The sequence below is a fragment of the Ceratotherium simum genome, chromosome 22, assembly GCF_057802395.1.
Source record: "Ceratotherium simum simum isolate JZ-2026a chromosome 22, ASM5780239v1, whole genome shotgun sequence".
NCBI lineage: Eukaryota > Metazoa > Chordata > Mammalia > Perissodactyla > Rhinocerotidae > Ceratotherium > Ceratotherium simum.
The window spans coordinates 8838551-8866276 of NC_141921.1; the positions used below are offsets into that span (position 1 = coordinate 8838551).

A 27726-nucleotide genomic window follows, 5' to 3' on the forward strand; every position below is an offset into this window, starting at 1 on the left:
AAAAAAGTGGCCATGAAACCCTGTGAATAGCAGTGGAGCACTGTCTGACACAGCACCGGAAGGTGAGGGGATGGAGCAAAAAGACCAGGCAGGGTTCCGCTCTGCTCTACACAGGGTCCTAGGAGTTGGCATTGACTTAACGGCACTAACAACAACAAAAAACAAATACAGTGGGTATGATTTTTACATTCTATATTTTATCTTTGTTTTAAACCTTTCCTTCAGGAGGAAGGAAAACACTCAGGTCCTAGGAAGGTTCTGAAGGTCAAGTGAAAGGACTCCTGTCCAGCAAGATGTGTCATATCTACCCACCTGCCTGTATCAGCCCCAAATCCACCATCACCTTAGTACCTGACTGCAATTAGCACAACTGTGCTTTCATCATCTGCTCTAGGTTTAGAGTGAGACTGCATTTAACATCGAATGAGGGTGCTTTTGAGAAAACTACAAACCAGAAGAATATCATTTCAGAAAGGAAGGAGAAAAAAGACTGGAGAGTCTCCTTAATATAAAATAATTAACTGCAAACTCTAAAACACAATACTGCATTGAAAAGAGGAGGACAGAAGTGGGAAGACTTGCCTGTGAATTGAAAGATGTGAGATAAACTGGGAGCACAATGAAAAGACCTGTGGTTAGCCTAGTTCAGGAACAGGCTTCTTCACGTGCTTCTTGCCATCATAGGAGGAGTTCAGCTTAGGCTAATAAAAAATACTTGATGGAACTAAGCATTTTCTTTTAAAACACTCTGGAACTAAGCATTCTCTTTAAAAACACTCTGGAGAGGATTAGATCCCTAGGTAGAAAATATAAAAACTCAAGCCTCATTTCTTTCAGAAACTATTTCAGCAGTAGAGGAGAGTAAAATGAGGAAGAATTTTATGTTTTAATTTTGGTGGCCATATATTGGTGATGGGTTTTAGATCTGCAGTTCTGTATTTAAACACACATAGAAAAATATAGACGAAACACATTCACAAAGAATACCAATACTATTTCCATGGGGACGAAGAGAGCCAGCACGCTGGGAAGGCCCAGGGGACTGAATCTGGAGCCTAGAGCTAAGTGTGTGTGTATCTGCATCCTAGAAATAGATCAGGTCCTTTCATTATTATTATTATTTTTTTTTCCAAATAACTACAGCCTCTTCCTCTATCAGTAGCAGCAAGATTTGACTATGTAGGTATGGCGACAGTATTTTCAGAACAGAAAGTTAAAACAAGCTTTATTTTTGTTCTCAGTTTATGAGTTAACTTTGATAGCAAGTTGAACAAATAAAAAAATTAAATCATTGAAGTTATGTTTCTTGAATCATCAATAAACAAAAAATAAAATCAATAGAGAAAAGATAAGATATTGTGAAATGACGACTGCCTCCAAAATTTAGAAACTATAGTGAATACCTGTCTCCTTGATGCCCAGGTGATCTACAACCCTTCCACGTGACCAGTCCTTAACAGTCCCGTCCAGCAGGCATGGGCGAGGGGTCCCCAGCGACCATGCATGGGCAGGAAATGCCTTCTTGGCAGTTTGGGATGGAAATTTAAAATTAGAATGTAGTTTCCAAGGGAAAACTGTTATACATAATGGTGACATTTTAAGGCACTTCAGTGTATTTTGCGTTAAATGGGTTCTTGTTTTTAACAAGCTTTTCTTAAATGTGAACCTGAATATTTCTGTTTTTATAAATCACTCACATGTGCATGCACACACACAAACACATGATGTGTCCTCCGACTACAATATGACAACATCTCTATTCTGTTATAATAATCTGCATATCTGACTTCTCCCCTTAGAAACCAAACACTTCTCCCCACAAGAACTAGTTTATAAACATTTGCATGCTTGAACATAGTAGGTACTCAACAAATATTCTCCATTTCTGGAAGCATATGACCAGAATGTTTTTCTGTTTGGGGGAGAAGAGGTGAAGAGGGAGCACCTGGGGAATTCATTTTGCATTCGTGAGAAAAGGAGAATACGACAAGCTGACACTAGGGATTGGAACACAAAACACAAAAAAATTAGAAAATTGTCTTGGGTGGGATCTCCTCCAGCACAGATCAGAGGAACAATGAAAACCATTCCTGCCCACCTTTCCACAGAGACTCGAGTTTCCCCGTGCTCTCCCACCCATTCTGTCACACTTGATTCTCACAACAACCCTGTGGGAGAGAGAACCACTATTTAACAGATGTGGAAACTGAAGTGCAGAGAGAACAGTGATCTGCCCTACATTACAGAGCTGGATCTTTGTCTAGGTCAGGAGAGGGCAAACTTTTTTATGTACAGGGTGAGGCAGTCAATAGTTCAGGATTGGTGGGTCTTCTGGTTTCTGTCATGACAACTCTGCCACTGTGGCGTGCAAGCAGCCATAGACAATATGTAAACAAATGCGTGTGGCTATGTTCCAATAAAACTTTATTTAGAAAAACAGGCAGTGGGCTCCATTTAGCCTTTGGGCCATAGTTTGCTGACCCCTTGGTCTAGATCTTTTGACTCCAAATCCAGTACCTTTGCCATAACTACAGTTACTCCATTTGAACTAAAATGTTATTGACAACTGTTTTGAGACCCTAAAATACCTCTGAGGCTTTGTTGAATCACCTAAGAAAAACTAAATTATCTTCAATAGTTTGTATTAAGCATTTTTATTATATTCAAGCTCTAGGAAGTGTCACCATCATAGCTGACAATAACCCCTCATTTTCCCAGTCATTCTGGATAGAAGTTGTTTTCCCTTGCCTTTGGGGTCCTGGGGGTTATGACAGCAGGACCTCAAATGTGGCATCCTCATGGCTGATGGCAGCAGCAGAGAAGCTGTCCCCTTGCAGGGCTGGCCAGAAAGAACCTCAGCATTTCTGCACTGCCAACCTGCACACCTTGCTCTTTCTTTCTTCAAAAATTGTCATTCTCTAGAAAACTCACAGCTACTTCCCTTATCTGCAAAGCCCCCAAGGGGGCAGCCAGATGGGTTGCTGTTGTTGCTGAAAACTTCTGAGTTGAGTAAGGAATTTTCGTGGGTGTTAGAACCCCTAGCTCAGGCTGAAATTCTGTTCTCAAAGCACATGATAAAATCCCCAGTCACCTCAAGATCACCTGCGTGGCAGTAATCTACAAGCCAGGTTAACCACAGCCAACTCTACATTCCAGGACTTCCTCCCTGCCAGTCCCAAGATGCCTTTCCCTGCTGCCAGCTGCCTCAAATCTACCTGAACACACCCAAAAGAGGGTCAGAGAGAACTGTGGCTGTTACTGCCTATATACGTGTGTGTGTGGCTCAAACCGTACTTGCTGTATAACTTTGGCTAGGTCATTTAAGCTTCATCAGCTGGTGCCCTTATCTGGAAAAACAGGGATGATCCCTTATCCTCACAATCAAAGGATCACTGTGAGGATTAACTGGGTTAACACACAGACTAACAGCAGCTACGATTTATTCAGTGCCTGCTTTGTGCCAGGCACAAATGTTAAGTGGCCTACTAACGTTACCTAATTTAATCCTGTATGAAATGGCTACCATCAGGCCCATTGTGCAGATAAGGAAAATGAGGCTAAGACATGTTAACTAATCTGCCCAAAGTCAACCAGCAAGTAGATTCGATGGCTAGGATTTGAATGAGCCCAGGTCTGTGTGATGTCCCAGCTCATGCTTTCTCCCCACAGGGCTGGGCTCTGTGCAGAGGCACAGCAGAGTGTCTGGCATCAGGTAAGTACTCAAGGGGATGCACACAACCTGAGCCGGGGTCTCTTCCCTGTCTTAACACTAACACTGGCTGGGGATACTCTGAGATTCTGGAGTATCCGTGGCTCTGCTCCCTCCCATCCCACTTCTTGGGTATTTACATAGTGTCGGGCAGTCTGACTCGTGGCTTGTCTTTGGCAAACTCAGTGTTACTAGAGCCAACTAGTCAAAGAATTTATTTGTTTTTTTTTAGTTCACACAATTGCCTCAAACTAAGTATGGTATAAGTCTTGCTGCTCTAGGTGTGGTCCCGGTACCAGCATCACTGGCATCATCTGGGGACTTGTAAGAAATGCAGCTTCAGCTTATTGCTATGTGACCCTAGCTAAGTTAAATTAACCTTCCCTCACCTTGGTTTCTGAGAAAACTACACATCTAACCCATAGTCACAGGGAAGGGAAGCTCTAATAGGAAAGCTCTCAGAATTTCTTAATATAAGCTATTTCTTCTCATCCCCAACTTTTGCTTTCCTACTTTGCTCTTTTCTGCTGCAGTAATCTCATCTGTAAAATGGACTTAATATTACTTTTTGCATGGAGTTATTACGAGGATTAGAAGTGATAATGTAATGTAAAGTGCCTGGCATATAACAGATGCTGAACAGATGTTGGTTCCTTCCCTTTCTTCTCCCATGCCCCATTAGATACTGCCTTACACATTGCCTATAAGGATGCTCTCTCCTCAATGAGGCCCCAACCTCCTTGAAGGTAGGGAATGTTTCTGATGTTTTTCTTTTATATTGGAGCACATAATATGCAATAGGCACATAAATTGCACATGTAACTGGCACCTACTACATGCTAGATATTATGATGGGCCCCAAAATGACCAAGAAATTGTTCCTGACTTCAAGGGACTTATCACGTAGAATGGAAAGACAGATGTAAGAATTAATTATAGCTCGGCAAAAATAATAAATTTACCAGAGATTTTTCTTTTAAAGCTATATACAGGAACAGAGAGGAGCTGGAGGAGGTGATTCTGACTGAGCAGAGTAGGGAAGGCTTCCCAGAGGTGGGGGTATTTGAGTTGGGCTTTGAAGAAGGAGTAGAAGTTTGACAAGATTCCCTTATCAAAGGGTTGAGATTCCAACCTGAGGGCTGAATCCAAGCACTATATTAATTTATCCACAGATATTTACTGAGCATCTGGTATGTGCCAGGCATAGTTCCATTCACTGGGAATATAGCAGAGAACAAAAAATATTTGGTTTCTGCCATCACTGAATTTATATTCTGATTGGGGGTGAGGCAGTGAGTTAAGAAACATAAATAAAATATAAAGTTTGACAGATGATGATGAGTTCTAGGAAGAAAATAAAGCAGAGAAGGGGGAAAAGCAGTGTGGGGGGTGGGGTTGCAAATTTTTTAATAGAGTGGTCAGGTAAGGCTGCACTGCTAAGGTGACAGGAGAGTAGGGACCTGAGGGAAAGGAGGCAGCCAGTCCCCTCTACCTGAGGGAAAGGCATTCCAGAGAGAGGGAATCTCATGTACGAAGGCCCTGAGGTAGATATGCATGATTGACATGTTGGAGCAATGGAACGTGAGGGCAACCCACCATTGCACTCGTCAAATGACCAAAAAAAGGAAAGGGGCACCCCTGACTTCTTCAAGCTGATTCTATGAGTAAGACAATTGTGAAAACCACCCCCACCTCCTCCCCTCAGCCTTGCAGATCAGGTGAACACTCTCAGTGACACACCTTTTCAAAACCATCTCTTAATGTGTTTCTGTTCCCCACTGGACTGGGGAAAACTTGAGGCCAAGATGATATTTTATTCATCTTTGTAACACCAGGACCTACCAAAGGGTCCCTGACATTGTTGGATATCCAGGGAATGTCTGTTGGATGAATGAATGAGTATTATCTATTCATACGCATATTTACATCCTCTTAACCACACTCAATCTCCCATATACCAAACAGAAAGGGACCAGGAAGAGAAGCAAAATCTTTTACCAGGGCCTCATCTGTGTCCAGAGGATGCTGGTAAGAGGTATGGATCCAGACCCCATGAAACATATCTGAAAGACCTGCAGGCTTTGGTCTGAAGGAGAGAAGACTCCAGAGGTGCTCAAAGCCCCTTCTAATATTTGAAAGGCTGTCCTGGGAAGACAGGGGTAGACCTGTTATGTGGGGCCCCAAGGGAGAGAATGAGGATCAGGCAGTAGAAGAAAGTTAGGGAGTAGACTTTTGCCTTGATAAAAGAAAGAACTTTCTAATAATGATTGTATAAGGGTGAGAGCTGCCTTGTGAGGTGGTAAGGGCCCCATGACTAGAAATATGCAAAGAGAGGCCAGATCTACGTTTTATCAGGAGATGCTGCAGCAGTCAGTAAGATGGACCCATAAGATCCCTGAAGTTCTAAATTATATTTACTTTAGACCCAATGCTCACAACCAGTTTCAGTTTATACTGATTTCTGAGAAAATAAAAGTAATAGAGAATACTTATTAAGCATCTACTATGGGCCAAGCACTTTACATATCAATTATTTAAATCTTTACAACCTCTGAAGGGGGCATTTCTATCCCTGTTGTACAGAAGGGGAAACTGAGGCCCAGAAAGTAATAAGTAACATACCCAAGGTTATTTGGCTAGAGAATAGCAGCCAGGCCCATCTGACTCCAGAGCCTGTGCACTTTCTGCTGTGCCCTGTTTTCCTGAATATGTGCTCATTTGTATGCAAAACACCTGCCCTGACACAGCACAGTGTACCTGCGACTTTGAGAGAGCCTGGGTTTTCTAGTCCTATCTCCAAGTCCTCATTCTTTCCATTTAATTCCAATATATACTCCAAAGTATCCCACTCCCATCTTCCAACTTGGTTGTGCCTGTCAAACTGGATCTGGTACATCACAGAATGACAGATGATTGACCTTAGCGTCAATCATCTTCAAATCACTTCTTGAAGCTGAGGACTAAGGAAGAAGCAAGAAGTTCACAGTCTAGTAGGCAAGTCAGACCTATGAATCAAGAATGATAGTGGAGTATGGGTCAGTGTTATGACAGTGAGAAGGAGAGAGGGCTTTCTGGAGGATATACCTGAGCTGAGACTAATTTGAAAAGATTGATAGGAGATAGGTAGGCAATAGACAGAGAAAGGCATTCCAGGAGGAGGGGACAGCATAGGCATCCATCCCTCGAGGAGAGAGGACTGTCACTCAGTTTACAGCCATCACTCCAGTAGGCCACTGATTGTTGACATCAACCTGAGCTGTCAATACCGTTTCTAAGTTGAATCTGTGCTCAGATGCATATATGAGATCTCCCCATACCTCTGGTAGAGATTCAGGAATCATTTAGGCATCTGAAATTTTGAGTGTGTCAGCTCTCTGCCAACAACAAATACTATTAACAAAGACAGGACCCAGCCTTCCTTGTTCTAAATTCCCAAAGTATTTACAATCACATTCAGCTAGTACTTGGTTATTTCCAGAGGCTACATTTTTTCTCCCATGTAGATGTAATTTCCCAGGGGTTGATAAGTCATCATGTGACATCAGGATGGAAACAAACAAAGCACTTGGTGACTGGTGGGCATTCAATATAAGCTTGTCGAACTAAATGCATTTCTTAGTGGACCCTAAGTTCCTTAAGGGCAGTGACACAGGTCTTACTAATCTTGGTATGATCAATGTCAGGCACATAGTAGGCTTTCAATAAATCAATGTTGAATAGATGAATGAATGAATTCAATAAGCAAATGAATAGTGACAAAAATAGTTATTTTTTGAGTGCTTATTATGTGCAGTCACTGTACCACATGTTTTGTTTCTTTTTTTCAGCTTTCTTGAGGTATAATTGACAAATAAAATGGTAAGATATTTAAAGTGTACATCGTGATGATTTGACATATACATATATATACACATATATATATGTACACATTTATTTTTTAATTTTTATTTTTTGGTGAGAACATTTGAGTTCTACCTGAGTGCTTTTTTTCTATCATCTCATCTACTCCCGAAAACAATCCTACAAGGTAGGCATTATCACTGTCATTGACAATCAAAGAGACCAACGTCCAGAGGCCTCAGATCCCAAGACCCAAGTCCATCTGGCTCCAAAGTCCATACAGGCTTTTTTTTTTTTTTGTGAGGAGGACCAGCCCTGAGCTAACATCCAATGCCAATCCTCCTCTTTTTTGCGGAGGAAGACTGGCCCCGGGCTAACATCTGTGCCCATCTTCCTCTACTTTATATGGGATGCCGCCACAGCACGGCTTAACAAGTGGTGCGTCGGTCCGCGCCCGGGATCCGAACCGGCGAACCCTGGGCCGCCACAGCAGAGCGCGCGCACTTAACCGCTTGCGCCACCGGGCCGGCCCCCACACAGGCTTTTAATAGAGTTTCCTGATTTCAGAGAAGATATCAACCAAACTGTTCAAGTATATGTAAAACAATGCCTCTATTACTGGGGTAACACACGTGGAAATTCACAGAGAATGTACAATGATTTCCAGCAATCCCCAAGCAAGAGGGACCAGTTACAAAGCTACACTATTCCATAAAGAAAGCCAAGCAACGAATTCTCAAAGGAGTTTTGTTTTGTTTTTAACCTCTTTTGGTTTGTTCTATAAAATAAGTTGCTCCACATGACAGATCTTCAAATATACGTTTCAATAATAAACCTCAATAAATGAAAAAACTGAACTAATCTGAACTCTATTTTTCTTCTGTCTGTTCAGCAAAGAAAGGCGATTCATAAAATAAAAAGCTAGTACCAAGTACTTAGTTTAAAAAAAAGGTGAAAGGAAAAAATATTCTAGGTAATGTACCAGAGACAACAGAAGCCTCAGTAACAACCACTTCACCTTCAGCATTTATCACACATAAAGAAGTGTTCAGTCTGATGACCCTGGGGCAACGAAAGATTCTTAATCGAAGCAACGTTAAATTAAATTCTGTTCAGAATATTCTTACAGACAGGAAAGAATAGTCACACATTTAAAAATATTTTTAACAAGAGTTGAAACAAAAAGAGGAGGATTTTGGCAAACTCCCAGGTAGCCAGACAAATGAACCAGAATTCTTAATTCTTGGTTGGCTTACTCTCACATGAAACAAAAGTCTGGATGTCAGACAGACAAGACTTTCCACCCAGAATGGATGCCAACCAACAGGTGACTCTAGAAATGCAGCTGATGTTAGACGACAATTTGGCAACAAAGGAAGAAGAGGTAGAAAAAGTTATCAGGTTAATACTAATTACATACACTGTAATTAGCCTTTGGGCAAAATGAGACTGTCTGTGGGTGAAGTGTCTGGGAATAAAAGGAATTGCTGTATTTAACATAAGACAATGGCTTCCAAAACTCCCATCGAACATCATTTTTACAAAGGGCATGTAGAGGCTCCTGATATCATGTTGGGATTTAGATTAAATGAGATAAGTTATGTGAGAGGGCTCGGCACAAGGTAGAGCTTCATAAATATTAACCGAATACAAATCTGTTAAGACTGCCTTTGTTCAACATAAAAGAAAATTCATGGCTCTCAGTGAAGGAGGTGAGATAAATAACTTGTCTGTGCAGAGATAAGTCAGGATGTCAAACATGAGCTGGAGAAGGACTCTGTCTGAGAACCTCTGTCAGTGTGTCATTTCTGAAATAAGAGGGTTCTCTGGCCTTGGACTTGGCACTACTATCTGTGTGAAATGCAGAGGTGAAGACTCCCGTCCCTAATGTCAGGAGTTCACTGATGGTAAAGTACCAGATGTGAAGCTCACCACATGGTCTGATAGCTCATTTTGGTTCCGACAAATATTAAAAAAGAAGGAAATCCCCCAGATCCATGAAAAAGAAAAGAAACAAGAAACAAAAGTATGTTTTCCCTTTTCATCACCATTCAGCTTGCAGATAAGAAATAAGACAAAGTAAAGATATAAAAACCCAAGAACAAAAGAACTCATGCAGAAATGGGTCTGCAGAGTAGGAATTAAGGAGGGAAGCCATCTTCCTTGATGTTTTTAAAAGCTAAGGGCTTCTCAGGGAATGGCTACACCAAGCAAGAATGACCAGCCTCATTACGCTGAGTCAAGTACCTGGGAGAGGGGAAAATGAAGGAGCGCCTGGAAATGTGCGTGAGAATCACAAAAAGTAAACACCTTCTAAGAGCTCAGCTCTTTCAGGCAATGGAAAATGAAATGTCACCTGACGTCAGGAAACCAAACAAACCCATGAATTAAATCATGTCCAGAACATGCTCAGTACTCAATAATTTTCAACCAAAATGCCTAGTATGTGATGGCACTGTGCTGGTGCTAGCGAGATGGATACATATGGCACCATTTTCTGTTCCTCTTGGGAGACAGTAAGACTTTCCTAGGACACCAAGGCCTCCCTCTGCGTACCCATGTGCAGTAGAGGACCCCACCTCTTTCTTAACAAAAGAAATAAAGTCATTAGGTAGGAAATGTCTCGAACTGCCTGCTTCCCTTCTACTTGCAAACTCATCCCTAATGGTGCTCCATTCCTCCCTCTTGGCTTAGAATGTATAGTCCACAAAATGCTAGAGAAACAAGGGTTCCTTGGGTAATGCTACGTATTATACCATTCCTTTTAAGATCTGTAATGCACGTTAGCACAGACTCAGAGAAGTAGTGATAAAAAGAAACCCCTTTTTAACTTTGTTCACTTTAGCTTCCCAAACTCATTTGATCACAGTTTTAAAAAAACATATTACTACTAAACACCTTTGGGAAAGACTTAGATGGGATTCCCAAATGAACGTTACTCTTTGAAACAGGACTGAATAGTGCCTCAGGATATAATCACCCCAAGCCGGGGGTCTGGGCCCCAACTCGGAGCTATAGGTCCTGAGATACCAGAGGGGCCAGCAGAAAAAAGGAAACCAAACCAGAGAATACTTCTAAGGTCTCTTTCCTGTAATAGTCTATGATTCTGTTTCTCAGAACACATTACACAGACTTACTTCTGGGATAATCTAGACAGAGGACAGAGATGCATAGTGGGGAGGGGGTCAGACATCTGCAGACATATTTTTATGTCGGTACAAGTCTTGTTCTAGCTTACTATGTGTCAGTAGTCAGCATACAGTGAGCTCAAGAAGTTTCACTAGAAGACCAAAGACCCAAGGAAAAACCAAAACATAATTGCATGTGGCTGTACGGACATCCAAGCAGGAGCACACATGTGTAGGTGCACACATACAGGCACATATATGCACACTATCTATCCTTAACTAACTAGGCACATGACCCTGTGAGGCAGTATAGGATTGCAGATAAAAAATAGAGGCTTTGGCGTCAAAAAAACATGGGTTCAACTTTGTTCTGCTACTTAGAAGCTGTATGACCTGGCACAAGTTACTTAACATTTCTGAGCCCATTTCTTCATCTGTGAAACAGGGCTAATTATACCTACACACCTCACAGAACTACTGTAAGAATTATATTACTATACGCTATTCTGAGTGTTTTCCATATGCTGATGCTCACAATAATTCTATCAATAGCCCTGTTTTACAAATGAGAAAACCAAGGCACAGAGAGGGTTAGAATTTGCCTGTTATATGGCTAGTAAGTGGTGGAGCTGGGATGCAAATGCAGGCCGTCCTGCCTAGCACAGCGCTGGATTATAGTAGGTCCATGATATTCCCCTGGAAGACACAGGCACACATACACAAATACACAAACACCCTATACCTCCTCTTCCTCTCTGGTTTTTAAAATTTGCTGTTTTTGTCATTAGTTTATTACATGGTGCAGCTCGAGTGCAGCATGCAGACACCAGCTTCCCAAACACAAGGATCCTATGTGGCTGCTCAAGGAACAGAAGAACAAATTCAACCCTGAGAAATGTTAGTTCATTCTGAACGATGACTCACAACCGCTATTTTCACAAACAGCCTGCTAATTAAACTTTCTTATGAACTCTGCTAACCAATTTTTCCAATGCATAGAGGAAAAATCATTCATTATAGACCGGAATCCAAAATCTAATATTAACAGCACAAGTAGGATCTGTGGCATTGTAATTTGATCAGCTTGAGCATTAATAACGGTTAGACACTGATGTCTGAGAGAGTTAATCAGCTTTTGCTGAGATGTATGTAGATAACTGAACAAAACATCTGGAAGGCAGACTAGAAAGCAAAGCTAGCTTATCACAGGGGGTTTAGTGTTTGCTTAACCCTCATAAATCCCCTGCTTACAATGTTCTAGGTGACCATAGTAATATCCTGAATTGGTATAGTATTTTAATGACTTACCAAGCACATTAGCAGCTTGTCTGACGTCACAACACAAAGTAAGGTGGAAAGAGCCAGTGTTATTATCCCTATTTTATACACCACAATCTGAGGCACAGAATGGTTTGATCCACAAAAAGTTTCACAGCTAGAGCCAGAATGAGAACTTGGTGGATCCTTCCATTTTATGATGTTGCCACTCATAAAAGTGGCCTGATTTTAAAAACAATCTCAGAGATCATCCTGAAATTTTCAAATATTGAACTGAAGGCTTTAATTTACAATCTTCCAGAACCACTAAAACTCTTGTTCATTATTACTGTAGCTATTTCTGCAGCTTACTGGAATATATCCTACACAGCCACGTCCACAACTCAGGATGAAACAACAAGAACGTGGGGAACCTTCTCTGTGAAGGTCTCTTGTCCCAAGTGGCAGCAGCATATGGTCAGACAAAGATGGGTGCACAGACGGCTTGGCCACTTGCCAGCTGTCTGACCTCAGGTCAGTCACTTTCAACTCCATAAGCCTTGGTTTCCTCATCTAAAGAATGGGGCCACTGTTACCTCTTGAAGTTGTGGTCAAGATTAAATGAGATGATAAATCTAGAGTGACTGGCATCCAGCAGTGGTTAATAAATGTAAGTTCCCATTCCATTCTCCTCTCTTCTTGTATGCTGTCTCCCACTTCCTACGTGGAACTACATAACCGAGGACTGAATCAGGAACAGATATCCACTTTCCCTTTCCTCTCTCTTTATCCATCTGTTGGCCAGGTAGAACCCTTGGTGAGAAGAGGGAAGGGGTTATGAGATAGAAGGGGCCCCTCCCATTTATAGGTTGCTTTAGTTTACAAGTGCCTTCACATGTGTCACCTGGTTTGAACTCAGTAGTGCCATCTAAAGACAGCAGGGGAAGGATTTATCTTCTTACTATATATCGAGAAAACGGAGGTCCAAGGAGATAACCTGACTTATGTAAAGCCACGCACACACCTATTAAGTGTATGTGTGAGGGGGTGGTTGAGGGATGGCACAGGACTTGCATTGAAGTCTGTCTCACTTCTGCTTAGTTCACTGCACTGTGTCTGGTATTTCTGACGAGGAGGCATTCAGGGTGTGTGTCTGTGTGTGTGTGTGTGTGTTTTGGGGAGTGTGGAACTCTTGGGTAGTGCTCTATTTCTTTTGTACTTAGAGGGTAGTCTGTCTCACTGGGAAGACTCCACTGACTGGTATGGGGCACTGGGAAGAGAAAAGGTGGCAGAGGACTAGTTCCAGTTTCTAGGGTCAGGACCCGAAAGTGAGAGTGACATTCGATTTTCCTGTTTGTTGTCCAGCTCAGGGTCGTGGGCAATGGGGAACCTGCTAGAACTCACACCAAGAACCCTCGCCAGGAAGACAGAAGCAGAGGACTAAAGTTCCTGCATGCCCAACCTTGGGGTCCAAAGGGAGGGTGAAGACTGAAGAGACTCAGAAGCCAGTAATACTTCAGTTAAGGGCAGCAGGCAAGGGACACCTCCTTTGGCACATTGTTTACACTCTATGTTAATGAAAACAGGGACTCCACTCAGGCAGCTTCTCTGTGTCACTGCCTGCCCTGGCCATAAAAAACAAGTCAATCAATCCAACATGGGTTCAAGTAAAAAAAGATGAAAAAAGGAAAACTCTATGCATGTGATTTCAGGCTTCATATCCCATTCTGTATTACAGCTGGCAACTGTCTGCACAATCAGAGGCCTGTGGGCTAATATGAGTGTGGTGGGAAGGGGGGTGGGGCTGGGATCCTGGTCACCACTTGAGAACAGGATCAAGCTTGTCACCATCTATTTTTCCTTGATGTAAAGAAAATTCAGGCTGGGTGGTCTGTAACTTATCAGACCAGGCACCATGCCACATTTAATTCATGAATTTTCCTTCTGGTCTCCTTTTACCATTCTACACCGATTTCCCTCTACCTTGCTTTTAAAAAAAAATCTACGGCTCTTTTAATTTTAGCTCTTTTCCATACTACAAGTCAATTCAAGTCCTTTTTAGATCAACTGGCATATAAACAAATAGGAAGGCAGAAAAGGAAACAAGCAAAGAAAAGAAAAAAGAGAGGAAGTAAAAGCAAGGAAAATAAGCCAAGTGCTCTTGACTCAAATCTTCTTTGGGCTGCACAGGCCTCATCTGTAAAGTGAGTATGGATACAGCCTATATTGGTGATTTCAACTGGGTCAGAGGAAGGATTGAATACAAAAGCCTTTGGAAACAGACATGAAGGGCGAATATTGGGGATTATTAAGTATATAGTTTATGCTCTTACCACCAATAAAATGATTTAATCTGATTCAAGATGTTTGTGATGAGAAATTCCATTGGCAGCCATAGGAATTAGAGTAAATTACCCTATCTAGCTGTGTCCACTCAGTGTTGATGGTGCCTCACATCTCACTAGACGTCCAACTACAAAACAAGGGCCAAGCAGAAAACCAAACTTATAAGTAAGCAAGAAACTGAAGGAGGTAGAAACAGAGTCACTGAGAGAACATGTACCTGATCCCAGTGAGATTAACGATTCTCAAACCATGGATGCCATGGAAAGTCTGCACATTGACCGCCTCCTGTGTTAGGTCAGGTTACTTATTAGCAAAGTAGAAGGAACACAGACTTCGGAGTCCAACAGACTTGAATTCAAATCTCAGTTCCACTGCTTCTTAGCCGTGGCCTTGGATCAATTACTTAACCTCTCTGAGCTGCAGTTATTTCATCAACACAAAGCGAGTACTAACACTTACCCACAGAGTAGGCTTGACTGCTCTATTCACTATCTCTTGAAGATATCTCTGAAGCTTGGCTCAGCTGTTTCCTCTGCATGGGCTGGTCTCCTACCATCTACTCTCTACAAAGTTCAAGGCTCACTCCTATCTGACACTTGCTCTGAGAACTCCAGCCCACTGTCATCTTTTTCTCCTTTGAATGCCCCTAGCTGATGTTTTCTTCATCTTCATTCAGCACAGGTAGAGTGGTAAGGTAACAGAAAGACCATAGGCTTTGCAATCAAACAGATCTAATCCCACTCTCCAGCTAACCCATTCTAAGCCTTGGCTTCCTTATCTGTAAAATGGGATAACATCACTGATCATGCACAGCTGATATAAAGCTTCAATGAGATTTAACATAAATAATTTGCCTGGCACTGTAGCTGATGCATAGTAGGCATTCCATCAAACCTCCAACTTGATAGTATTGTTATGAGTCCTTTCGTGCTATCCTTCCAATGAAATTAATAGGCAGGGTCAGGAAGGGTGAGCTTGGGCCTTGGTGAAAACTAAACAAAACAAAAAACTCTCACAAAACCGCAAAGGTGGACGTGTAGTGACATGCATCGTAAGCAGACCTGACCTGCAGGCTGCAGTAGGGCCCCACAATCTGTCCTGGCTTCCCCCACTCACTGGCCCTGCTAGCAGTAACATATGGGCACAAACTATATCTTACCCTCTTTGGCTTCCTCACAGACCCTGATATAGAATTTAAGAGAAGAGAAGGGAAAGGAATAACATTTATTTGGTCTGAGAGAGCAGACACTAAATAAATACTATTGGCTGATTGAAAATGTTTTACAAACGTAAAAGCCTTATACAAATATATGGTCTCTATCTGAATTTTATCTTCTCTCCAAACTAGACATATATTCTCCCATCAAAGCTCAATTTTGGGACTGTAGAAAAAACGAAAAGGCAACTTAAAGATCTTTAGTTCTTATATGGAATAAAGACAGATATAGACTTCATTTGTTAAGAGCAGTAAGAGAGATGTGGAACAGGGGTGGGGGGCAGGTTGAAAAAAGAAATCACTACTACCACACTCACAGAAGACAAGAAAAAAATGAATTTCCCATTAACACATTTCAGAAAGCACTTTCCTCCTACCCTGAAGCTGATGAATTACATTTTAAGATAATGTGTGGAAATTTCAGTTTGACATTACCTTCCTGCTTAGTTCCTAGTCTCAGTCAACCAGGTCAATCTACAGAAAAGGGGGGAGTGAGTGAGCGAGTGTGTGTGTGGGGTGTGTGTATGTGTTGGGGGAAGGAGGAGGAGGGGAGACTGGGTGAACAGGGAATTGGTCTTATGAACCAAACAGTCAGCTAAAGTACAGAAATAGAAAATCCTTAAAATACCCAGGCGTGATTCACATCCTTGTAAAAATCCTTTGAGACATCTCTCCTGGGATATGAGAATACTTTCCTACGGTTATCGGAGTTTGGAAGCAGGGCAGAGCGGTCTGATTTGGAAGGGAAGATGAAGGAAAAGATAGCCAAGGGGCATAGGCAAACCATACCTAATCTGTAATCCTGACTATTGCCATCCTGGGAAAAAAACTGTGTTGAAAGAAGCGGAATGTACCTGCACAAACTAAACCTCACAGCTCCAACTCAACTGCCAACCTGTCCTAATTAGAAAGGGTGGGAGGTCTCTGATTGCCCTTGACGGGCATGTAAGAGGCACAATGATTATGTGGTTTGCTGTTTGCACTTAACATTCTGACGTTCTCCAAGTTCCCCTTAATAAGGCAGACCCCTATTCTCCCGTTTTGTAATCCCACTAGGCTGCCAAATCTTCTCCATACCTCAAAATTTTCCATCCACCTCCAACAATAATCAACTCCCCTCCCCAAGTCAACAAATCAAAAATTCTTTTATTCTTCTTTGTGGAATATGTATAAGATGACTGCAGGGCGGTGATAAATAAAATGACAGATGCAAATCTGCCTGATTTTCCTCTGAATTCAGGAGACACATTGTACTGTACCAAGCACATTTTCAAAATCAGCAGCAAAGTGTGCTGATAAATGCTATTTCCTCTACCCTTCCCATCACTAACGAATATCCCTGTGATGTGCATGAAGAAAAGTTCATTTAGCTAATCAATATCTTGGGATTTTCTTGGATATGCATAATTGAGGCTGGGTTTTAACTGTGCTTAAATTTAAGGCAGCATCCATTTCAACACGGTGCTTGCAAAATAAAGAAAAGGCGAAGATAGTGAAGGGTAATTCGTGAAGACAGAAAATCTGAAGCTAAAAACCTCTTCAAGTCCATTCTTCCTTATTCAGCTAAGCAGTGACTTGCTTAATTAAAAAAACCACTGGTATTTCTTATTTTTTAATGCATGGTGTGCAATTTTCCAAAACAAAAGATTTTGAACTCTAATTATGTTTTCTCTGGACTAAAAGTTTTCATTTCCTAGGTAATATAAGCTGAGTTGGTTTGTAAAGGAAAGAAGTTAGTTTAGCATTTTTAGGGAAACTGCCAAAGATAAACTATAAATTGGACAACTCACGAGACAGCCCTGGGTTCAAATTCCAACATCCATGCTTGGAAGCTAAGTCACCTTGGGCAAATTACTCAATTGTTCGTAAGTTCAAGTTTCTTCATCTGTAAAGTGACTGTCATGAGGATTACATGGAACTCCATCTACTGATCTCAGCACAATGGTTAGCACATAGTAAGTGCTTGATAAACACTGGCTATTATTATGAATCTCCAAGAAATCCCACCTTACTATTTAAATAAGCTACTATATTTAAAGCATTTAATATAGTGCCCAGAACACACATAAGGCACACAAAAGCATATCAAAGCTGTTGCTATTATTTTTATTTGTTTTTGCTGGGTGCTGTAAGAAATTATGCCAATAAACTCTCCTTAGGGCTGAATTCACATTTCAGGAGTCAATTCAAAGCACTTTCATATTTTAGGATTTTTTCAGAGCTTTGTATTGTTTATAAAGTTATCTCAGAACTAAAACTCAATCAAATTCCCATATTGTCCCTATAAATCCAGTTCCTTGAAAGTACACAAGGTAACATAAAGCAATCCACAACCCTCCCTCCCCTCTCCCTCTTCAACCCAAGAGCCTGTATCCCATGTAATGCCTCCTGGCCTCGATGCTCTAACAGACACTCCCCGCCCTGCGGCAGTCCCTGTCCCACATCTCACCCATGGAGAGGGACACACAGGATTATCTAAGAAAGAACAGAAGTTAGCCGGTGCCACCGAATCAAAACTGAGTTGGTTCCTCTAATTAGAGATGTGACTCCAGATACAAAGCTGGTGGCAAAGTATTCACCCTGATGTCCACAGTAGTGAAGGGTCTTTTTTGCCTTGTTCTGCTTTTTCCACTGAATGATAATATTAACGAAGCCAAAGACATGTGTTATAGAGGAAGAAATGAAGAGATGGATTAGAGACGGGGCTTAGGAAATGTTGTCTTTGTCCGTTGGGGTGAAACTCTAACTGACTTAATTTTTTGGTATGTGTAACTTCATTTCGCAATGCTGCTTCATATTAGACTACTGCTTCCAAAGAGTCCAGCCCAGCTTTACGGCCTTTGTTTAAAGCATAGAGGAATAAAAAAGGATTTTGTTCTTAGACTGGAATTTTAGCTCAATTCCTTTGCTTTCTTTCCCTCTGCCTAAAGCCTAACCCCTAAATCCTCACATCTTTCAAACCTCCCTCAATAGCTCCAGCTAGCACAGACCCCACCATTTTCCAACCATCCACAGCCTTTAAAGTCTGTTCCATACACCGGTCACTCCATATATTCAGTTTTATAATCCATAATGTTCAGTTTGGACCACCCTGTCCTCAATCTCCCGCCCTCCCCTTCAGAGTTCTCACTTGCCTGAAATGGATAGAAAATTATTCTTAAAAACTACACTGCATGGGCACACAGAGAGTGACATCAAGTAAAAATATAATTCTTTTTTATCCCTTTGATGCCAATAATCACACAATCTAGATAGGCAGATAACAACTGCTTGTTGTTGTACAATGATTTATTTCTGGGGATTTTTCTTTGTTACTTCTTTTTCTCCTTTCTCTATTCCTTTTGGAGAGGGGTGATAATAAGGTAGACAGTTATAAAAATGCAATTTAACATTCCAGTTCTGCTGGCGTTAAGACATACCCTGAGCCACCTAACTCTATCCTGGCTAAGACATATGTTTCCTCCCCTAAAATACTGATCAGCTAGGAACCTGGATTCAATAATGGTGTCTCAAAGCCTGAAAAACAAAAAGGCAACAAAATAAAAAATAAGAAACGACTTCAATTCTCTGCAGTCCATGGGATTAATATAATTTCTACCAGGGGTTTGGTGTTCTTTGCCTGAGTTTCTAGGTTGCACAGATCCTTGTGGGCCACATGCCACCCTTCTCTCCAGCAGCAGAGGCTGCAGGTGGATAAAGGAGAAAAATAAAAGACATGGCTTCCAGTGCCATCCACGGCTGTACACAAAAGCAACTTGGGACACACATTTTCTCTCCCTGGTACCTAGATTATCCTGAAGAAAATCTAATATCTCTGAGAAGATAAGTAACAGAGATGTGCAAAAGCACTGTAAGGGAATCTTAAACCTGGCTCTTTCAGTATATTTGGCTCCACTCTGAAGGCTGAGCTGTATCCCAGAGGATGATAAATATTGTTATCTTTGCCTCCCGTAATACACAGGAGTCTTGTTTAAAGCCATGGTGTGTTAGATTGACTCTCGAGGGTGGCCAGCAACCGTTACTCAGAGGAACACAATGTTTCACTGGGTTAGGGGGTGAAGGTGAGGCGGGGATCTTCACTTAACACAGGCAGGGGTATCCTGCACGTGCTTCTGCATAAGATCACGCTTTTGGAAATGGAGGGTGAATTCCAGCTCCACCACCTGCTAATAACTGTGCTGCCAGGGGAAGTTACTCAACCTCACTAAGCTTCTGCGTCCTCATCTAAGAAAATGGAGGCTCTTCTCAGTGTTAAATGCAAAAAGGTATGTCCAGTGCTTAGCAAGAACCTGGCATAGAGTAAGTACTTGATCAGTGATGGCAATTATGTCCTCAGCACCACCACACTTACATCCATGCCCAAATTTCCTCTGTGTGTTCTCAAATGGAGAATTCATTGACAACCCACAGCCAGGAGTCAATCTAACCTACCGGCAATACCATCAACACAGTCTCTCTCTCTCTCCTCTCTTAATTTTATAAGCCAGAATCTTCTAAGGGAATCTATTATATTCTCTTAGGGAGTGGTTTGGGCTGGAAAATCTTAATCTTGAATTCTTATCTCTTTGCTACTTCCCACCCCCCAATCCTCCCACTGGATATTTAGAACTCCTTGTAAACTTCACAGGATTGAGATGCATTGAGATCTGTAGGAGGTGTTAGAGGAAAAGTGGGGACTGGGATGTTAAAAATCAGGGCAACAAAAATACCTATGATGTCATTTACCCTGACTTCTGAACCACCAGCAGCAGCCTTTCAAGTTGCCTGGTGTGATACTTCACCTCTCCCAGCCTGTGTTATCACTTAACCCCAAATGTAGACCTCCGAGGGTCTTCCATTAGAGCGAGTCTCACTCCTTCTCCACCTCCCCACAGCCCTCTCTCTCCCTCTTTCTCTGACTTTTAGCGTAGTCAATTAAACCTGAACAACGGGTGGATGGAGGAAATATGCTGCATCTGTGGAATGGTACAGCAGGGACCAGTTTCACTGTTAATTTAAAATGCTAGAATTAATTAGGTAGTGTAAATGAAGAATTTAATAAGCACTCTTTACAACCACAAGTTGTACTTTTATTAAACACTGCTACCAAATGAGGGCAAATACCTCTGGTCTCTCTATATTTTCTTGCCTCATTCCCATAAGTTCTCTGCAAATAAAAGTCTTTTTTTTTTTGCCTGAATTTTAAAAAATGCATAATTATAAATTTATGCCTGAATTGTATTTCTGCTTTCAACCCATGAGCTTCTTCTTTAAGCTCAGATGCTACTGTATGTCTCTGCTTGTGCTGGAGAGGGTGCTAAACAAACCAAAGTTGACAATTTTGGTTTTGTATACCAAATTAAAGGCTGTCTTCGAAGCTGTCACTCCTATTCAAATCCACTCGGTGAACTACCAAATTAGCATTCTTACAGCAAAGGAATCTGCTTGTTTAAACATGTGTCTTTAGAAAACAAGGAACAACACCATGAATCAGTACTTCTCAAAAACCTCACTACACTTCTAAAGGAACTCTTTTGAAAAGGTGATTAATAACATTCACTAATATAGCTGGCAGAGTCCCTATTTAGAAGGTAAGGCTACACCAAAAATACATTTTCTATATAGAAGTGGGTGGAAGAATCATATGGTTAACTGGTTTTAATTTGGTTTAAATTATCATCCTATTATATAAAGATTATCCAGGAATCTAAACATTGGCTTTCCGAGAGCATAGGCAATTCCGTTAAAGGATGGATGATCAGTGCTCTGGGACAAGATCATGCAAGTCCTGGCTCTATTTGGAGACCTTGATAAAATTTCTCCATTCTAGCCACTCTCCTTGAAACATACTAACTGTATCTATAATAATATCCCCCAATTATTGAGAGATTGCTCTGCAATAGGCTTTGTGCTAGGCAGTATATATCTAGTCTTTCATTTAGTCCTCACAATAAGCCCTTTGAGAGAAGCATTATTTTCCAATTTTACAGATGAGGAAATTATGTTTGGAGGGGTATGTGATATATTTTCAACAGTTATTTTAGTTTGATGATTTTGCAAAGTACTTCATTTATGTAGGGGACAAAGTTACAAGTGAATTAGGAGAACTGGAGAATCTATATAGCCACATGCGTGCACACATATACACTGGATTCTCTGATTTAAAGTCAAGAAGACGTATTCCCTATTTTAATTATACAGTTTGCTTTTTCTTATATAAACCAGTTGCTCATCAATTAAACTATCCAGAGAAAGGGATACAAAAGTCAACACTCAAAAATGACAAATTCTCAAAGTTGAGTGTGAATGAAGAATAGAAGCGTAGTGTCAGAGCGCAGCAGCCTCACTGCTGTCATGACGTAGCCCGGTATTTTTCTAAGAAAATATTCTCACTTCCAAAAAGATTACAGGGAAACTTCCTATCAAAGAATTATAGTGTCCATGTCTGGCAAACATTAGATCCTCGATGAATGGCTGTCAATTAGGAAAAAATCAGAACATAAAAATCTCAAGTATTGAAGTTGTATAGGGTATTGTTTCACTTTCAAGTAAAAAGTCTCTGACGTCTCAAAGAGTATCTTCAAAACAAACAAATAAGTAAAATAAAGTAAAATATCTCAAATGCAGGTCTTCATTAAGCATCTCCCTCCTACGGCAGAGTAGTTTTATTCCAGAATAATCTGCTATCTTTAGGGCCTATTTCTCCCCAGGGACAATGGGCAGTTGTGACCTCCTTTCCCAAGTCCACAACGGCCCCCTTTAAAACACTGTCTCAGACACATGGGAGAACACTGGACACACACAAACCAAATGTTTGAGATGAAAGGAATAAACAGATAAAAACTAGCAGGGAGTATAGGGAGGGCAGAGGGCAGAACTGAGAACTAAAGAACAAGGGGAAAGGGTGGCTGTGATTGAGAAGAAAAGAAGATAAAACCAAAGGATTATTTCATATAAAGGAAAGCTGAGGAAGCTCCAAAATCTGCTTCTGCTTCCCAGTCCTAGCAATCTGCAATAAGGTTTTACGCAGTGTACACACAACCATGAGTTTACGACTGTGTACCCACACCCTCACTGAATGCAGGATACACTCTGCAGACACTTGGATGCATCACCATGCATGGGCATTTCCGCTAAGGTATGCAAAGCTAATGCAACAACGCAGCTGCAAATCCCAAGCCTAGAATATTGAAGAAGAGCATACCTGTAATTTTGTCTCTCACGAGTTTGCAGGATTCTATTTCACCAATGCTCCCAAAGAGACTCCTGAATTCCTCTTGGGTCATATTCTGGGGTAAATAGTTGACTATGAGGTTGGTTTTGCTGTCATCTGTGGCCGCCCCTGTCTGCATGGGAGAAGGACAGTTTCTATTGTTGCTGGAGGGTCCATTGCTTGTATTGGATGTCGGGCCATTTGACACCTGAGGCTCCATGGTGCTAATTATCTAAATAAAAATAAGAATAATAAAAATAAGCCTTTTGAAATCTCAAAGACACAAAGTATCTTTCAAGATTTTATTTTATTTTATTTTTTGAAAAGCAAGAGAACAAGATAAAGCAAGATGGGGCAAAAGAGACTGGGTTGTAAACACAGCCAATTTAGAAGCATGTTTTTAACCAAAATGTGAAACTCCCCTTGCTATTTTTAGGCCAGCCCATAGATTTTGAACACAGACTAGAATGCAGTGGGAACTCTCCCATTATTTTGTTAATGAAAAGCTAATTCCTGTTTTCATTACACAATCACTCTCAGAAATGTATACTTAAGCCACACCAAATTATAATTAAAATGTAAAGTAATAATGATGATTAAAATTATAGTTCCATTAAAGCTGAAAAAGCTAAATATAGAGGGCTATGCTCACAAGATCAAATACAGTACCTGTTTATTAACTATCTCACAAAGTAAAATGACATTAAATTAAGTGGGGCCGTTCCATACGGGAAGAGTTTAGGTTTTCACTGATGCTTAATCGCTGATCAGACTTCAGATTTCATAAGCGCATGCTGGGGAGCTACAAAGTCTTCTCATGATTTTTCTCCCCTGCCACTCTGTTACTGTTTCTCCTGGACCTCTAATAAAATTAAAAACATGAAGGAAAAGTTCTCTCTAGTTCTCTACCTCAGGTCCAGCAGCCTGAGGCTGTCCTCTCACACATTACCCAAAAGGGACTTTCTCTGGATTTAAATAGTTAATTAAACAAAGACTTCCACGAATGTGTGAACTGTTCTAGGCAGGATGCACGGGAATAAAGAGATGAATAAGTCTTAGTCTCTACCTTCAAGGAGCCTACAGTCTTTAGAGGACACAGACCGGCAAACAGTTTACAACAGGACAACAGGCATGTAGTGCAGCAGGCGCAATTAACCCTGCTTATAAGACAGGGGGATTGGGGAAAGGACTGAGAAGATGATGCTAGGATAAGGTTTTACATGAAAAATGGGTTTAAGCTCATGGAACCAGGTCATAAAGATGTCCTGTATAGTATGACAAACATGGAGAATCACAAAATTGCACAACCAGAAGGCACTTAAGGGAATAAAATCTAGTTCAAAATTCTCATGTTTGAGATGAATTCCAGAGACATCCAACAACTTCTTTGTCATCACAGGAAAGTAGGGCAGAGTCTGGGCCTGAACTTAGTTTTCCTGGCCCCAAATGCAGCTAATCTGTCCCATTTTTCTATTCTATCCTCTCACTATCCCTTACTCGTCCTTCATCATATGGGCTTCTGTCTCCTCTGAAATCCCTGGAAATGGAATCATGCTCTGCCATTCACTAGCTGTGTGACCTTGGGTAAGGGACTTAAACTCTAGGAGCCTTGGTTTTCCTCACTTGAAAAACAGCAACAATGCCACCTGCCTTGCAAGGTGGTAAGAAGGATCTGGTGACATCATGTATGTAAAGCGCCTGAATGGTGGTAGGAACATAACCACAACTATTGATATTTATTAAAGTCACTCTGACGCCAATCACCTGGATGTGACGTCTCTCACTGACTCCTCACAAGAAGGCAATGAGGCATACTCTAATATCCTCCACATTTTATAGATGAAGAAACCAAGGCTTAACAGATATCTGATAACTAGTAACTTCCATTATTATTACCATTTGGCTGCTCAGAGAATTTTAGGGGGATAAGCATTTTCATATAATATACATGTAATAAAGTGTACAGATCTTAAGGGTACAACCCAAAGAATGTTTACAAAGTGAACACAACTCACACTTGAGTAATCACCTTTCAGATCTCGATATAGAACACGACTAGCATCCCAGAAGCCTTTCTTGTGTCCCCCGTCATTCACACCACACCAAAGGTAACCACTATTCTGACTTTTGATCCATAGATTTGTTTTATCTGTTTTTGAACTTTATATACACAGAATCACACAATACGCACTATTTTATGTCTTTTCACACATTATGTCTGCGTATCAACCATGTTGTTACATGTGGTGGTAGGTTGATCTTTTCCATTGCTGTAGAAAATTCCATTATATGAAAATATCACATTTTATTTCTCTCTTCTACTGCTGATGAACATTTTGGTTGTTTCCAGTTTTTAGGTATTATACCTAATGCTGCTATGAGCATTATGTACATGTCTTTTGGTGTACATATACACATATCTCTGCTGGGAATATTCCCGAGAGTCTCTTTTTTGGGTTATAGGATATATGTATGGTCAACTTTGGCAGATACTGTCAATAGTTTTTCTAAGTGGTTATACCAATTTACACTCCCACCAGCAGAGTATGGAAGTTCCTGTTGCTGTACATCCTCATCAGCATTCAGAGACTTTTTGTTTTTGTTTTGTTTTTCACTTATTTTCTCATCTAAAGCAGAGTAGTATAGTAAAAATGGAATGAGCTTTTAGTCAAGGCTGACTTAGAATTCTAGTTCTACCACTCACTAGCTGTGTGATCTCAGGAAGTTACTTTAACACTCAGCCTCAGTTTCCTCTTTGTAAACTGGAATAAAGCCTACCATGCAGGGTTATCTTCAGAATGAGCATATATATATTTATCATATATATTATTACATATGATATTTATTATATATTAATATATTTATTAAGTGCTTAGAACATAAAGTGCCTAGAGGTATCATAACTATTATTTCTCATCAAGCCCTACACAGGTGAGTGTTACTCTAATTGTTTCTTCTTCTGATGATCACAAATGGGAAATGAAACCAAAAGGAAAAAAGAAGTCTCAAGAGAAGTCAGGGAAATAAGGCAGATGGAGGAAGGTGGGGAGCTTCTAAGATTCTTTACCGTCATGTAAGTAACTTAAGTGGCTCCACTTAGCAAATCACCAGAACTTTCTTCTTGGCTTCAGGTCAACTGTGGGATTCTGGAAGGCTGGTCTAGACAGCAAGGAGAAAGCAAAAAGCTTCTGAGAAAAATCTTAAATCAAGCTCTCCTCAGCACTGATAGAAAATACATCGAGCAAAGCCTATTCAGCTGCTCTGCCCTGAGGCAAGGGTCCAGGAAAAAGGAGGGAGATGTGCCCAGGGAGGGGGTCATGCTAGTGGAGATGATGTTGTTGAGCATCATCACAACTCCTGGCTGGGAGGCAGGTTTCTGCTCTGCCAAGCCGTCGGGCCTCCAGGGTCTGTGCAGTGCCTCCATTTGCTGTTGTCTCACTGCTTCACTGAATCAGATGTCCAGGCAACAAACACAAGGAGCACTGCCAACTCAATAAGGAACTTGAAAAACAGAACTTATCCATTTCAGGAGGCTCAGCTGGCAGAACCACAGAGCTGCCCAACTACTACATTTTGATTTAATAGCAAAAAAGCCAGTCCCACAATCTATAGAACACCTTCCCTGCTCTCCACCTTTCTCAGGTTACCATTCTCACAGCTTCCCCACAGACACCTAGAAAATATCCAGCACCAAGGCAGCTTTTTCAGTGCTAATGATCGAGTACAAAGAAGAACATAAGTCATACCTAAGCATGCTGAAATTCTGTGGGACCAAGACTGTTAAAGGTCACCTGACAGCCAGGTTCATCTTTTGTTCACTGGATGCTGGTCTCACAGATACATGTGAAAGCCAGCACCTCTCCACATGAACATTTCACAGGTCTCCCTGCTCCAGAAAGGCTTAGAAGCATCAAGCTTGCAGCAAAGTAATTTCAGTTCCCCAGTCAGCTTTCTGAATCTCCTTACGTCCTATGTGGATTTCCTAATTTATGCTGACTCCTGGAGTTGAGCTCTATCTGTAGATCAGAAAATCCTAATTGGGTCCAAACCTTTTATAAGGAGCCAGGAGACGCAATGTTCAGTACTGAGCTGCTTCAACTGACTAAACCTGTAAGTTATGTCAAGTCATTCTTGTCTGATGGAGATGGAGCTCTCTTTGCTCTGTGCACACAACTAAACAGTTATCCTTTTGTGTATTCAGAAAGAACTGATGAAGATACACACATGCACACACACGGAATTTTCTCAATAAAAATGTACAGTCTGAAAGCTGAGAAACATTTGCAAATGTGTTAACATACATCATGTAATAAGACCCCTCACTGGTCTTAATGATGCATTCCAGGATGCAAGACAGGCTTAAAAAAGAATCAGAAATGTAAAATGTCAGAATCATATCTGACATAGAAGTGAACCAAGAGGATTTTAAAACACTACTTGGAAAATAAGAGAGGTTGCCAAGACATAAAGATATTGAACCCAAGAATATGAAACTACAGCATTTTAAGGTTACATGATAGATCTTAAAGAGAGGACATCTCTAATCTCTACTTGGGAATCAGACCAGAGGTAGACGTGTGTTGGTAGGAAGCACAGAGGCTGGCTTGGCAAAATCAGAATTGCTTCCCCAGGCTAAGGCCTTTAGTATTCTAACAGTGCAATTTTCATTGCAAATAAATATATCAGTTACTCAAGTTTCGATATGTACTTTAATGAAACATTCTGTGTGGGTCTCACAGCCAACTTTGCAGCTGACCAGGTTCCAAACCCCTGACTTGCCCTCCTTTCCTCTTCTGAATGGCAATAACAAACAGGGTTACAGTCAGCATCCAGGATAGAGCACTGAGGAGGTTCAGTTGACTTCAAATTCTAATGGTTGTACAAAGCACTGCATTAAGTCTTTTATGTTGCCGTGATATATTTTAAGAAACATTATACAGGCAGAAAATTTCATGGATAAACTATTAAAGCAGAGCACAATAATGCAGGCACTCAAATCCTGTCATTGTAAATGTCGATGGTTTGAATGACTAATTAC

General features: G+C 41.0%; 1 protein-coding gene across 3 annotated transcripts in view; it reads right to left on the minus strand.

Moving 5' to 3' along the window:
• The window catches only part of ELAVL4 (ELAV like RNA binding protein 4), an 86816-nt gene that overhangs the window by 28706 nt on the left and 30384 nt on the right, over positions 1–27726 (minus strand). For all 3 annotated transcript variants that reach the window (XM_004438528.3, XM_087445974.1, XM_004438530.3), the window contains exon 2: positions 22680–22920. In XM_004438528.3, coding sequence (XP_004438585.1) covers positions 22680–22920 — 241 coding nt within the window. The remainder of the gene's footprint in view (positions 1–22679; positions 22921–27726) is intronic.